At 37.1% G+C, this 15,860-nt stretch overlaps 1 protein-coding gene across 10 annotated transcripts in view; it reads left to right on the top strand.

Annotated features, from left to right (window-relative positions):
* The window catches only part of PCM1 (pericentriolar material 1), an 80,878-nt gene that overhangs the window by 38,340 nt on the left and 26,678 nt on the right, over positions 1-15,860 (top strand). For all 10 annotated transcript variants that reach the window (XM_040643304.1, XM_040643300.1, XM_040643302.1 and 7 more), the window contains 7 exons: positions 1-201; positions 1,544-1,763; positions 1,867-2,012; positions 2,519-2,709; positions 4,800-4,971; positions 7,926-8,284; positions 15,435-15,599. In XM_040643304.1, coding sequence (XP_040499238.1) covers positions 1-201; positions 1,544-1,763; positions 1,867-2,012; positions 2,519-2,709; positions 4,800-4,971; positions 7,926-8,284; positions 15,435-15,599 — 1,454 coding nt within the window. The remainder of the gene's footprint in view (positions 202-1,543; positions 1,764-1,866; positions 2,013-2,518; positions 2,710-4,799; positions 4,972-7,925; positions 8,285-15,434; positions 15,600-15,860) is intronic.

Below are 15,860 nucleotides of genomic sequence, written 5' to 3'. Positions count from 1 at the left end.
AACAATGGCAACTTGGGGAGGTTCTACCCAGTGTGCCCTGGATGAAGAAGATGAAGATGGTTACCTTTCTGAAGGAGTTGTTCGGACAGATGAAGAGGAGGAAGAAGAAGAGCAAGATGCCAGTTCCAATGATAACTTTTCTATGTATCCGCCTAACAGTGCAAATCATAACTCTTACAACGTAAAAGAAACTAAGAATAGGTTTGTTTCACTGTTTTAACTTTTTGTTTGATTTCTGAAGTCTCAGGCCTTTGTGACACTAAGCACTTTCCTGATTCTCCGAACCAACTGGGTATCATAATTCAGTTCTGACATTAACTACTTGGAATTAGGGCAGATGCCATGAGTTAATCGCTCAGTTTCACAAGATTGCCCTCACTTCCCGTTGAAAGTCCCAAGTCTCCATGTGCTCACGCTTCTGTCTGACTTTGCTAAAAATTTGGGGGTTCCCACAAGCCCTCCTCAGGTTTCATAATTTCCTGGAACAACTCACAAATTCTGCCTATTATAAAGGATGCAACTCAGCAATGGCCAAATGGAAGAGATGCATAGGGCAAGGACTGGGTGGAGGAAGGGGTGCAGAGCTTTCATGTTCTCTCTGGGTGTGCCACCCTCCTAGCACTTAAGTGTGTTCACCAACTCAGAAGCTCTCCTAACCAGCTTGATAAGGAGTTTTTGTGGAAGTTTCATTCCCTATGCACAACTGATTAAATCATTAGCCATTGACATTAAATTCACTGTTGCCCCTCCCCCTCTTGAAGTTGGAGGTCGGGCTGAAAGTTCCAACCCTGTAAACACCTGGTTGATTTTTCTAGTGACCAGTCCCCCTCATGAAGCTATTTAGGTCTTGCCAAGTTATTAGCATAAACTTAGCTGTGGTTGAAAGGAGTCCATTATGAATAACAAAAGACACTTCTGCCTCTCAGAGATGACAAGAGTTTTGGGAGCTCTATGCTGGGAACTTGGGACAAAGACCAAATATATTTTGTATCGTATCATAAGAGCTTTGTCAAGGTAGATCCCAATAGACTGGATCAAGATTCCTAAGCTTTGATCTTGGCTCCTGTTTTGGGGAGTTAAGCGGAACTGAAAATCATAGATACTGAAAAAGACCTAGCAACAAAATATTCATTATATTGTTATTTCTAACAGTGAAAAATGTTTCATGAATAAAAGATGGTAAAGTAGTTCCACTTGATGATGGAATGTCATGTGGCTAAGTTTAAAGCATGAAGAATGGAAAAATGCTAGCGATATAATAAAATATTTTCATTTTGTAGAATACAGAATTACACGGGTACTTTTGTGTAAGACATAAGCAAAAAAAAAAAAAAAAAAAGAAAATAATTAAGAATGATAATTGCCCAAGGCCAGAAATCTGGGATTCCCTCCCCTCTCACTTCCCCCTCATTTCCATACTTTTGAAGTCCTTTGAACTTAAACTTTGATCTTAAGAAAATATTGGTGTATGAACCATGGTATCAGGATTTACTGCCAGATTTTAAAAACCAGATGATGACCTAATGTTTTAAACCTGTGTTAGGTGGAAGAACAATCGCCCTTTTTCAGCAGATGGCAATTACCGTCCTTTAGCCAAGACAAGACAGCAGAATATCAGCATGCAGCGTCAGGAAAACCTCCGTTGGGTGTCAGAACTCTCTTACGTAGAGGAGAAAGAGCAGTGGCAAGAACAAATTAATCAGCTAAAGAAACAACTTGATTTCAGTGTGAATATTTGTCAGACTTTGATGCAAGACCAGCAGGTAAAGTTTACTATGAAAGTAAATTTTTTATATCTTGTTTTTGAAGCAGTGCACATTTTTCTCAAGTCATCAGTAACTATTATGACAATTTGTCTTTCTGTAGACGCTGTCTTGTCTGCTACAAACTCTTCTCACGGGTCCTTACAGTGTTATGCCTAGCAATGTTGCATCCCCTCAGGTCCACCTTATAATGCACCAGTTGAACCAGTGCTATACTCAGCTAACATGGCAACAGAATAATGTGCAAAGGTAATCTGTTTCTTAGAAGCAGTAAAACTGTATAGTAAGTGCTAAAACTGAGCATGTTTTTAATAGTTATCTTCTGGGAGAAAAGGGCATGAGCAAAACTGAATATTGAAACATTCTCTATACCCAAGAATTTTATAAACAGTGATTGCCTGATGTTCCCTATTAATGCTGTAGACTTTAGTTTTTTAAAATTTTCAGTGTTCAGCTTCACACTTAGGTGAACTGTATGGTATGTAAATTATATCTCAGTAAAGCTTTTAACAACAAAAGTTTCTTATAGTTATGCTTCCTGTCTGGTCAGAGTAGAAAGTGCAGTTCTTGTTCCAAAGGCCAAGTTATTGAAGTAAGCCTGCAGGACAAGCAGATGTTTGTTGTAGTAAATATCAAAACAGTTCATCTCTTCTGCATGCTCTTGAATCACTTTTTACATGTATTTTTTCTGAAAGTATTGTAAACGAAGTTAATATAACTGATTTGTAGGTTACTGATTCCTTAAATATTTATAGGTTGAAACAAATGCTAAATGAACTTATGCGCCAACAAAATCAGCACCCAGAAAAACCTGGAAGCAAGGAAAGAGGCAGCAGCGCATCACACCCTTCTTCTCCCAGTTTATTTTGTCCTTTCAGCTTTCCATCACAGCCTATAAATCTGTTTAACCTACCCGGGTTTACTAATTTTTCATCATTTGCACCAGGTAAGTGACTGAAAACTTAAGAGGAAAATAAATAAATGCAAAGTGCTTGAGAATATTGTCTGTCGCATGGAGTTTTATCAGTCTCTTCCAGAATGGTAGATCTATGCAAAGAAAGTACGAACTCTTCTACATTGATTCTTTATGGTGAAAACTTAAGCTTGAAACAATGGTTGCTAATGAAATTAAGTCAGCTACTTGTGAATGATTGCTTAGTCTTATACCTTTGAATTATTCAGCAGCTATTTATTAAGGAAAAGAGAATTAACTTATCCCATGGCTGCTGCGCACCAGGCACTGTGTAAAACGTGAGGAGAGTAAAGACGAATAAAACAGTGCTCTTCTGGAGAAGCTTCATGTCTTGGTAGGGAGATACGTTACTAGACTAAACCTTAGCTTAGGCTTAGATTTAATTTTATTTAGCTTTGGCTCTTATTCAGGCTTTTTTTCTGCACCCGTTATGTCTCAGTTACCGTATAAATGGGATTCAGATGAGTAAAACATGCGTAAAGTAATTTAGAGTCTAATGGGGAAGCTAAGCATGTCAGTAGGTGCTTAGTGCAGTGGCATGGGTGCAGGAACAGTGGTACAAATGAGACGAGTGACCTTTCCTTAGGGCAAGAGATTGTCAGGAAGTCCTCCCCCTGCCCTCCCGCCAGAAAGCATATTATTTAAAGAATGAACAGAATTTATTTCCAGTGATATTAGAGGAGAAAGGACTTTCTAATCAATCAGTGGGACCGCTTAGAGTTACAGAGCAATGAAACAGTATATCACGTAGGGAATGTAGAGGTCATTAAGTATGGCTAGTGTTCAGGGCCTTAGCAGGGGAAGAGTAATTGATGTGGCTGGAGAGCAGCAGAGACCTTTTGTGCAGTGCAAAGAAGCTTAGACTTTCTTTTGCCTTCCAGAAGGACCATTGAAGGTTTTTGAGGGGATAACATGAGATTTCTATTTTAGGAATATCACACTAGTAATAGCATTGCAGAGATTCGAGAGAGGAGCTGAGAGTATTGCTGGTGAATAGGAAACCAAAGGCTGTTGTAGTTACATCAGAGACAGAACGATAGCTTGATCTAAGCATTGGCAAGAGGGGTACAGAAGTAGGAGTAATTCAAAAGACTTTCTAGAGGTAGAATAAGTCAGGTGATCAGTTAGATGAGGTGAGTCATGAAGGAGATGGAGTTGAAGGTGTTTGCCAGGGAATACAGGAGGAGAAGAAGGGTTGGGAGGGCTGGAGGGCTTTGTGAATATAAATCAATAAAAATAGCAGTGTATTTTCTTAGCAGGATTATAAAAACAATGGCATTAACAAATTTAACAAGTGTTTTAGTTTTTGAGCACTGATGAATATTGGCAGCAAACATTTTTTGAGTAGATTTCTAGATAACAGATAATATTAAAAATTGCACATGCAGTTCCTTTACCCTAATATGCTCCATGCCTGTGCCAGCCCTGGGCGAAGACTATTCATTCTTCACAAATTAATTTTGTGAAGCCTTTTCTCACCACCACCACCACCTCCCCCGCCCCCCCGCCCAAGTTGTTAGTAGCCCCTTGCAAATACATCTGATACAGCACTGTATGGTAAGAACGTAGTTATATTCTAGTTTCCCAGTTAAAGTTGAGAGAATATAAGCTTTGGAGTTGTGCAGACCTGAGTTCGGACTGAGATCTGACCTGCTCTTCCATTTACTGGCTGTTTAATCTTTGAGCCAGTTTTCTCCCCGGTAGAATTAATATAATACCTATGTCATAGTGTTGTTTTGAGCTTTAAACGAAATAACAGGTAAATAAATAATCCTCCTCCCTTCAGAGCTAAAAGTTAGAAGTAATAGTACTTGACATTCATCAAATCACTGGGTCCCGGACTCTTGTAGGCATGTACCTGTTTTTCCCTTAATCATCAATGCCAAAAATCCAGTGGGATGAACGGTAAACAGTGATTGAACAAACGAATGTTAGTTTATTTTAACAGTTACTTGTTTTGGTGGATTTGAGTGGCACATTTAATTAAAACGGTCTTTTAATTTCGTATTAAGGCCTTTAGGTACTTCTTTATTGTTGTCTTACCCCTTGCTTTTATTTATTAGGTATGAATTTCAGCCCTTTATTTCCTTCTAATTTTGGAGATTTTTCTCAGAATATTTCTACACCCACTGAACAACAGCAACCATTAGCCCAGAATTCTTCAGGGAAAACAGAATATATGGCTTTTCCAAAACCTTTTGAAAGCAGTTCTTCTATTGGAGCAGAAAAACAAAGGTACTTGATTGAGAACATAATCCATTATTTTCTTAAATGTCACATGTGTGATTATATCTAATTATACGTTACTTGAAAATACAATTAGGAAGGGTGCTTGTTATTGTTCGGCTTGTTAGCATTGCGAATATTAAACTGATATCTTACCAGGTGTCTCTCAGGCATATACCTGCCACTAATCCTGATAGAAGAAGTGTTCAGTGTTTTGATCCGAGTGGAAGGATAAGACCTGACCCATTTAGTGTAGTGTCTTTGGCCTTGATATGATACCTGTCCTAAGTTCACTTTAGGGCTGGAAACTAATATAACTACTAGATGAGAGTTTTAAAGTGATGGCTCCTTGAGTCACAGTTCTTGATTAGAATAAGTTCTTAAGGCCTATCTAAATGTAATGTTGAGCACTATTAGATTATTGATAGATGCTGTCAGTCAGAGTCAGGATTTCTTTCTCTGTTTCTCAGTGTTATCATATTTTTTTCCTCAGTGTTACTATCTTTTAATATGGTAGTCTTCCCAAATAAAATTTTTGACTCAAATAGTGTAAAAGACTAGTTGGATTGAGTCAGGTCAATCATTCTGTATTTTTATAGCTACATAAATAATGTTTTTAATGATTGTTGTAATCCAGAAAATTATTTTGATAGCCAGCTGGTAAAACTATAGTCTTTTTATTGTTACTCTTATTTATTTCAGAAAAAATTTTTAGACGAATGAAAAATTAGAGGTCACTTCAGCCTAGTACTTCTGTAAGAACTACTCTTTGATTTTGTCTTTTGTAGCCATGTACAAATATAAAATTCATATTACTTTTCTCTTTAGTTTTGTGATTGGGCATGTCTTGAAGCACTTAAATAATCATCTTGGCACTATTTAATTATTAAATCATGGATTTTTTTTTTTACTTGATTAAACAAAATCTCTTAGAATTCAACTTTGTATTTGACTCTAGGAATCCTGTGATTGACCTCCTATACTTGTTCTTTGATCTACTAGCCATTTCTTCCAATTAAACATCCTATTGCTCTTTAAAAGTACTCCATTGTCAGAGCCAAATGGTGTTTAAGGCACGGTTGCCATTCAGAAATGATGGTTGAATGAATTTCGATCATAAGCAATAAATATTTGTTCAAAGCTTTAGTGAATAATAGCTTTGCTGTTGGAAGCTCCCTACTTCAATATTATCCATATTTTATATATAATTGTAAAAAAGGGCTGATCTGGATATATAATATTATTTGAGATATTTGACCTACTTCAGATTAGACCTCATCTCCTCCCCAAAATGTCAACTGTTATAGGTATGTTCCCTAAATTAAATGGCTGGAGATAACAGAAGGTCAGAGGAAACATTGTAGTCTTGAGCTGGGGTCAGAAAACTTTTCCTACTGGAAAGGGCTTGATGATAAAAATTGCAGACCATATAGTGCGTGTCATAACCATTTATTTCTGCCATTTTTGCACAAAAGCAGCCATAAACAGTATGTGAACAAGCAGCTGTGTTCCAGTAACACTTTATCTATAGGTACTGAATGTGAATTTCATATAATTTATGTCACAAACTATTTTTCTTCCTTTGATTTTTTTTCAACCATGTAAGAATATAAGAATATTTTATTTTACTTTTTTATAGGAATCATTTTAGGGGTGCCTGGGTGATTCAGTCAGTTGAGTGTCTGACTCTTGATTTCGGCTTGGGTCATGATCTCGTGGTGGTGGGATCAAACGAGCCTTGAATCGGGCTCTGTGCTGAGTCTGCTTGAGATTCTTTCTCTCCCCCTCCCTCTGCCCCTCCCCCCTTGCTGAATTTGGCCTGCAGACTATAGGTTTGCTAATCTTGTCTTAATTTGAACCCTGTAGGTCAGTGTCTCCTAAGTCATGTTCTTCGGAACACTATTATTCATGTCAAATTCTGTGATAAAAATTTTGGACATCTTGCTCACTATATTCCCTTCTAAGACATTTGTATAGCACATTGGCATGTTTAAAGTTTTGAGGAATCTTGCAGACATGCTTAACTTTGTCTATTGTTTCCCAAACTTAGATGATCAGTGAATACCTGTTAACATATTAAAAGATGTCAATGTTTAGCAGATAAAATTTGGAAAATGACACTGGACCAACAGAACTAAACTATACTTAATGTGTGGAGGAATAAATTACGAGTTATGGGGACAATTGTTTTCACCAAATTCCAATTCTATTTGAACGGCTTTATGTGACAGATCTGTGTATATCCCTAAACCCTCTACTACATATAATTCTTTCTCAGCTACTCCTACAAGTGTTTTTTTTTTCCCTATATTTCCATCCTTTTTTTAAATTATTCTTTCCCACTCTTTTTCATCATGAGTGCTAGATCTTTTGTTTGCAACTTTTGCCAGTGAAAATGGTTTGCTGAGAAGGGTCTGATATTAAAGATTAAAGGGGCTCCTGGATGGCTTAGTTGGGTAAGCATCCGACTCTTTATTTTGGCTCACGTCATCATCTCAGGGGTGTTAGATCAAGCCCCATTTCGGGCTCCATGCTGGGAGTGAAACCTGCTTAAGATTCTCTGGGGTGCCTGTGTGACTCAGTCAGTTAAGCATCAGACTTCAGTTGAGGTCGTGATCTCAGGGTCCTGAGATTAAGTCCTGTGTCAGGCTCCACGCTCAGTGCAGAGCCTGCTTGTCCCTCTTTCCCTTCCNNNGTTTGTACTCTCTTTCTCTCAAATAAATAAAATCCTAAAAAAAAAAATATTCTCTCTGTCCCTCTCCTCCTATTTCTCTCAAGAAGTTTGGAGTAATTAAGTACATTAGCCCATATAATACTTACATATTTAATGTATATTTCTGTGAAAATGTTTTTATAGCTTCTTGGTGTTTTTATTTGCCTAAATCTATTAACTATATCTGCAGTTTCCCAGTAAACGTAGAATTCTATCATCATGTCTATAAAAATTTATTTTCCTTAATAAGGAATCAAAAACAGCCCGAAGAGGAGGTAGAAAACAGTAGGACATCGTGGTTATATGACCAAGAAGGTGATGTAGAAAAGCCATTTATCAAGACGGGATTTCCAGTGTCTGTAGAGAAAACTACAAATAATAATCGCAAAAATCAATTAGATACCAGCCGGAGAAGGCGCCAGTTTGATGAAGAGTCATTAGAAAGCTTTAGCAGTATGCCTGATCCACTGGATCCAACAACAGTAACCAAAACATTCAAGACAAGGAAAGCGTCTGCACAGGCCAGCCTGGCATCTAAAGATAAAACTCCCAAATCAAAGAGTAAGAAAAGGCATTCTACTCAGCTGAAAAGCAGAGTTAAAAATATTGGTAAGTGTTAAAATTTGTTGAATATTGATCAGTGTAAATGTTGGTAACTTTATTCTGGCATGTTGCCATAACATCATTTCATTGTGACTAAATGGATAAGCACTCTTCTAGACCTAGTTGAGTAAAGTTATTTTTAGTCACCTTTATAATTTTTTTATATAAAACTTATCAAATAGGGTTTAATGTTGTAGATATTTTAAGACATTTATTCTTTTCTGTGGTTCTTTAAACTTCTTGTATTTCCTGTGTATGTGGTTACTGTGAGGTTAGAAGATGTTTTCCAAATCTTATACGTTACTAAAAATTGCCAAAGTGTGCAATTTTTACTGTTACTCTTTTTTAATATTGTATCTTATCCTTCTATCAAGTCCCACCACGCTGGTCTATTTGTCATATCCTGTTGCCTTCCCCAGCTACTCTCATCTTCCTTCCTGCCTCATCCTGCCTCCAAACTTTCTTTCATGGTGACTACAGTTTGGAATGCATTCCAATATTCTCTCAATTCACCTACATTTAAGACAAATAAATATTCTATTTTCTAAGAAATCATGGCTATTCCTACTGCATAAAATAGCACTGGTCTAGCTCAGTGCCTCTCAGACTTTAATAGGCATATTTTCATATTAAAACATCTGGAATCTTGCACAATGAAAAACAATGTGTATTCATTCGGTTGGTGTAAGGTGGGACCCAAGGGTGCATTTTTAATAAGCTCCCAGATGATGCTGATGCTGCTTGTCCATGGTTCACACTTTGGATAGCAAGGGTTTAGTTGACTAATTTGCTTTTGCTACATATTAGCTTGACTCAGCATATATTAGTTAGATTCTGCTATCAAGTCTTTGATTTTGTGTGTGTGTGTTTTAAAGTAGGGCTCTCACTGACAGATGGCTTGAATGCCTGTCGAACAAATGTGTATGTTTCTGGCAGGTATTTTTTACTTATAAATAGAAGAGAGCACACAGATCAGAATGTCAATCTTTGCCTTGAAGCAAAAAAGCTGAATTGTATATACAGAATCATAATTCTTCAGAATAAAGGGGTTTCAAAAATAAATATACCAATTATTTCTAGGTTTAGGTAGATATGGCTATTAGTTGGCTTACGGGTCTCCTAAGACCCTACTACTTAAAGTGAAGTCCACAAACCAAGATTGACGAGACACAGAAACTTAGAAATATAGACCTTTGGGTCCCTAACCAGACAGAATCAATCTGCCTTTAAACAAGATTCCCAAGGAGAAACATTAAAGTTTAAAAAGCATTGCCCTAGCACACTCAGATTAACTGGCTGAATGAGAAAATGCTGGAAAATAAGTATTAGTGTTTCTTCATTTATTCATATGACAAAAAGTATTTCAGTGGGGGCAAGGCAATAGAGAATAAGAAGTTCGATGAGTTACCCAAGGGGCCACTCTCTATACATGGCCATGGTTCATTATCTACTTAAATGTTCTCTGGTGGCACCAAGAGAAATCTTGGAGAAAGCAGAGTAGTTGGTTTTTCTTTCATTTGAATCACTGACTAATTTGCTACATAAAATCAGCTCCTCCCAAACCTATATAACTGATAAAATATTTCCAAAGATGATAACATGTGTGCTGAGAAAACTATCATCCCTGTTCAAATTTGCTTGTTTCACCATCAAATCAGATTCTTCAGATGGGAATAGCGGTAGGAACCAAGGACATGAAGGATATATGAAGAATTGAAATGAAATAAAGTGGCAGGTGTTCTTCCTCACATCCACAGTTTTCATCAGATTTTTAAGTGTTTCAAAAATGGCTAAGATGAATGCAGCAAATGTTTACAAGTGAATTTTTTACCACAGGGTTTCCTAGGACCTTCTATTCCTTGCATATACTGGGAGCTTCCAAGAGAGAGAGTTAGCTGTATGTGGTGATTTTTCAAACTTTTCTGGTTATAAGTCTTAAATACTTTGTTCTTAAGCACCAAGTACAATCTCCTTGAACCCAGAACAACCTCTCAAAGCCACAGCCAAAAAGCATCCCTTACAAACTTGAAGGAGCATCGTTTAACTTTAGTATTCCGGTTTCTAGTTAATAAAACTATCTTTACCTAGCACTAGACTTGGTAAATTCTTTAAAATTCAAAGGACATCGGTTTTTTTTTTAGATGGCATGCAGTTAACACTATAAAAAGAACTTTGATAGGATATCCAATGACAAAATTCAATAAAATATGGGTTAATGTTTTCCCTTATTAACTAAAGTTAATTTCCTTAAGGACTAAGAGCAAACTTGCTTTAAAAGTGGTTTCATCTATGATATTCAAAGACTGCAATGTAGTTACAGGCCCAAATTTCTCTGAATGAATCAACCAATTCACCAATGTAGGTGAATTGAGAGAATATTGGAAGGCATTCCAAACTGTAGTCACCATGAAAGAAAGTTTGGAGGCAGGATGAGGCAGGAAGGAAGATGAGAGTAGCTGGGGAAGGCAATAGGATATGACAAATAGACCAGCGTGGTGGGACTTCAGTTGCTGTTTGAGAGAGACAGCACAGCCAGTCATGCTGTCCCAGATTTACTAGACTGAACTGTTTGTATATGTTTTTGCACTTGTGGAGTTTTCAGAAGTGGCATTGCTAAATCTTCATTTAACATTGTTTCTATTGGTGGTAATGTATGTTTAATCTTTAGAAGGTCTTTATATGTAAAAGTACGTATCACTGCATGTGAAGTAAGGTTTTATAAAGTATGTGATAGTGATAATCATCTTTTATACTTCCATTCCAATTCAGACTTCCTGAGTTGAGTGTGTTTCCTTGCCTTTCTGTGTGCTTCAGGTATCAGACTGTAATTCGGCTATACTCTACCAGGTCCACTTCCTTTTTTGATATTATTAGAGAGCAGTGGGATCATATAATCTAGATCTTCCTCCTCCTTTTGGAAAATGGAATAGAACTGTTAATGTACTGTAACCATCCCTAAGTCTTTTCATTTCTTTTCTCTTTCCTTTCCTCTTGTTTACGAATAAAGATTGAGATGAAATGGATGTCAAGCATTAGGAGGGCAAGACCGGACAGATGTGGCCAGGAAAGAAGCAATGTTAGATTCAGAGAGATTATTATTTACATAGGCAGAGAAAGTAAGAACGTAGCTGGAGGTCCCAGCTCCCTGTGTTCTTGGTTCCATAGGCCACAAGGGGAACACTGAAACAAAGAAGCCAGGTGACAATTATAGCATGAGTTGTGGGACCCCTGTTGTTGAGGAGCCAATGCTGTGCTGCAGCTACAAACCACTTTATAGTCTGGAGGTGGGTCCTTAGAATGTGAGAAGGAAAGGTCTCCTATTTTATCAGAACCCAGGAGGAGATAAGAACCTCTTCATGACAGCTTTACAAGAGGAGGGGGAGGCGAGTGAAAAATGGCCACGTAGCAGTTCCTCACAAGCCTCCCATGTTCTTGTGTTCTGTGCTCCAGGAGGATCATCAGGCTTTCTGTCAAGACTTAGACTCAGCTGCAGTTCAGTCCTTACGTTTGTGGCCTGTGTGGATATGTGCAAGGCCTCCAGGGTGCCACCAGAGGACATGGCTGAGCCGTGTCCCTAAAGTGGAGACACAACTAGAAGTACTATTTTTTATAAGTATCTCGCCACTTGTGCTGAGAAAAACAGATTGTGCGCAGGGCAAAGAGTGACGTGTGGGATGGGTCATGCCCTTAGGCTAATGACCATCATGTAATGGTGGTGGTGTTACACTAGCTGGCCTAGCCAGTGTAACTCAGAGGTATCGTTAACCTTCATTAATTCTCTATTTTGTCTATTACTTTTGGCAGTTGTATGCCCTTATTGCTGGACCTCTTTATGTGAAAGTCAAAAATAACCCAAGAGGGCTCTTTTTCCAGTAAGTTTTGTGCAGAATGGATCAGAGTGGCTAAACTTTAGTCTGAGAGACCAACAAAGAAATCAGAAACCCAAGTATAAGATGATAACTTGAATGATGGCCTTAAAAATAAAAAGGAAAGGTTAACTTCAGATTGGATATTACAGAGAATAAATCAATAGTATATAGGGAACTTACATGTTATTAGCAGAGCAGCTGCTGTGGTCTGGAGAATGTAAGTAGCAAGGCTTTAGGTTCTTTGGCTCTTTCAGTGAATGTCAGGGGCAAAGATCAGAGCTCCACAGCTCTTGGAGAAGACTTGGTTGGAGGACCAACATCCATGCACCTCCTATTCGTGACACCTCCCTTCCTTCCAAGAATAGCAGTCTTTGTCACTTCAGGGTACTAATGGGAAAGGGTGTCACTGAACAAGTAGGCGGCGTCCTCCCTACCTTGCATCTGGGAGAGCATTTGCCTTTGCAGCTGAGGAGACTGAATAGAGAAGCTTCTTCTTACTGTCTCAATGGGAGACTGACGACTTGTTAGCAAAAACATTGCTTCACCATCGGAGTGAGACTTGCAGGTACTGTCAGCATGCCAGGGAAGCTACCCAGCAGTTGGGTCCAGCCTTAAGGGTAGATATGAGTCCTGACTAGCCCAGTGAATGTAAAAATGCGTATAAAAGGAACCAGCAGCCAGACAGAAGACAGGCAGAACACTAGAACAGGTAAAATCGAATAAAAGCTGTTATTGCAGGAAATACACACTTGAACAAAATCATAAAAAACACTTAGATTGAACTGTAACAAATTCTGTAGAACTAGAAAAAATGATTTTCACATTTAACGTTTTGACTCTTCAAAAAAGAGGATGACTGGTATTAAGTCCCAAATGACCGGCCTAGAAAACTGAGGGAAAGGATTATGCCATTGTACAGAGCAGAAAGTACTAAGATAAAATCAAGAGGAAAATGATGAGAGGCTTAATGACAAATCTTGGAGATAGGATATATAGGGAGTACTAAAGGAAGAAAAACAGGAGGAAAGGCACTAATTAAATAAATAATAGTAAAGGGGAATCTCTAATGAAGAAAGACAGGAAACTGCAGATCAAAACAGCTAACTGTCGTCCATCCAGCCAGGAGGCAGGGGGGAAAGTATACACATACCGCTATGTATATTCTGATAAAACTCCTTAATTACAAGGAAAAAGTAAAAATCTAATAAGCTTCCAGACTGCAAGAACAAGTTAATACAATGAGAAAGACCCAAACTGACATCAGACAACACAAGAAGTAGAAGAAAGTGAAATAATGTCCGTACACACACAAAAAAAGTGCTGAAACTCAAGAATCCTATATTCAAACTAGAGCCTTCAGTTGTCAAGGTGAAAAGATCTTGGTGCATCTTATCTGAGGAAAACAACGGAAACAACATATGAATCAGATTAGGCACCTTTATAGGGAAAGGTAAAAAGGAGAGGTAACAGTTCAGTAAAGAAAACAATAGATCAATCTCAGTTATTAATATAAATTCAAAAGTAAAATATTAGCCAATTTAATCTGCCAGTATATCAAAAAGAATATCAGACTGTTGTCAATAGGGTTTATTACAGAAATGTAACCATGGTTCATTATCAGGAAATCTGTCAACATAATTTTCATGTCAACAAATTGAAGGACAGAAGTCATATAATCATAGTGGTAGATGAGATAAAATTTGATAAAATCCTAATAAAATGTACAAGTAAAATGCACCCAAGAAGGCATTTAATATTCAATATAATGAAAGCTGTTATCTAATGCCAGCCATGAACACCATTGTAAGTAAAAATACTCCAAATATAATCTATATCAAAAATAGAAATTAAACAGGGCTTCCCTCTCTACCACCATCATTATCTAGCATTGTTTAGAAAACATTGTGACAAGAAATTAAATAATTGGCATAAATATTGAAAAAGGAGGGAAACAAATTTTTATTTTTTCTGAGAGAGCCTAGCAAACACCGGAAAATAGCTGCTAAAGTTAATGTAAATTGGTAAAGCAGCTGATTATGAAATAAGTATGCAAATATTTTTTTCTATCATAGTAACACTCAGTAGAATGGCAGTCTTCCCATAGTAGTATCCAAAGCTATTTGGGGGGAAATCCTTAGGAATAAATTTAACAAGGAAAGTACTAGATCTATAAAAAATTGTAACTATTTTTGAAGAACACAAAACAAGATTGAACAAATGTAAAAAACATAACCATGTTTTAGAAGAGATTGTATAAAATTATTAAATACCAGTTCTCGAATTAATAAGTGCTTTTAATGTGATTCCATTTTGAATCCCTGTGGACTGTTTTTGAAATTGGAAAAAAAAAAATCTCAAAGCTTATGTGGAAGGACAAATGTCTAAGAATAGCCAAGAAAAGGGGCGCCTGGGTGGTTCAGTTTTTAAACTTCTGCCTTCGGCTCAGGGCATGATCCCAGAGTCCTCCTCTGGGAGCCTGCTTCTTCCTCTCCCACTCCCCCTGCTTGTGTTCCCTCTCTCGCTGGCTCTCTCTCTGTCAAATGAATAAATAAAATCTTAAAAAAAAAAAAAAAAGAATAGCCAAGAAAAGAAACTACTTACATAGGACTTAGATGTTTAAGCATTCTGTGAAACTTCTATGGCTAAAAGAACGAAGATGGCATTGGAATAGATAAACAGAATGCCCAGAAATAAACCTCATAAATAATGGAGATTTAATATATTGACCAAGGTTGCATTTTATTTCATTGGGAATAGGGTAGGTATAACCAAGTATCCAAGTGAAACAAAATAAAGTTGAATTCCTAACTTGTGCCATCTAGCAAGGAAAATTTAGTAGAATATATGGATAACCTATGAGTGGATAAGACCTTTTAAGTTCTATTACACACAAGTTATAAGAAGGCAGACATATCTGACTTAATGCCCATTACTCTTCTCTCTGTTATAGACATTTTGTGTAGATTGGATGTGATTCTTTCTTGTATTTCCTAATATTGAAAAATGGTTAACTTGGAGACTAGTAGAGAATTTGGGTCATACAAGGCCTACAGTATAGTTTGAGTTGGGATGTACTCATGAAGGTGGTGTCAAAGGATGATGAAGTGTTAGAATATATTACTGTTACCCCATGCTTCCAAAGGTTATTGCAAGACATTGTATTTACTGTTTTCTATTTATACAGCATTCTAAATTGAGTTACCTGTACTATTTCACTATGGAAATCAATTTCCCTTTCATTTTGAGTTAGTTGCAACTGGTAACAGTTGTCACTTTTTTTACTCAAGGGTATGAAAGTGCCAGTATGTCTAGCACATGTGAACCTTGCAAAAGTAAGAACAGACATTTAGCCCAGACTGAAGAGCCTGTTCAAGCAAAAGTATTCAGCAGAAAGAATCATGAGCAGCTGGAAAAAATAATAAAATATAGTAGGTCTACAGAAATATCTTCAGGTATGTTCTTTTTTGGTTTGCTTTAATCTAAGGACTTCTTCATCTTAGATTTGAAAAACAATTGGTCTGTCACACTTTTCTGTCATGTGCAAGGTTTTATATAAGTAGAGATTACAGTATACATTCCTTGATATCAAGAAACGTAAACTGGAAATATTTTTTAATATTGTGATAGTAGCTTTTGACTTTTTTTGATGAAATTTTAAACAAAAAAGTTTAGTTGACATTATTGGCAGCTGACTTGAAATTCTGCAAATCTTC

The sequence above is a fragment of the Ursus maritimus genome, unplaced genomic scaffold (genome assembly GCF_017311325.1).
Source record: "Ursus maritimus isolate PB19 unplaced genomic scaffold, ASM1731132v1 scaffold_28, whole genome shotgun sequence".
NCBI lineage: Eukaryota > Metazoa > Chordata > Mammalia > Carnivora > Ursidae > Ursus > Ursus maritimus.
This window is presented reverse-complemented; position numbering and strand designations above follow the sequence as displayed.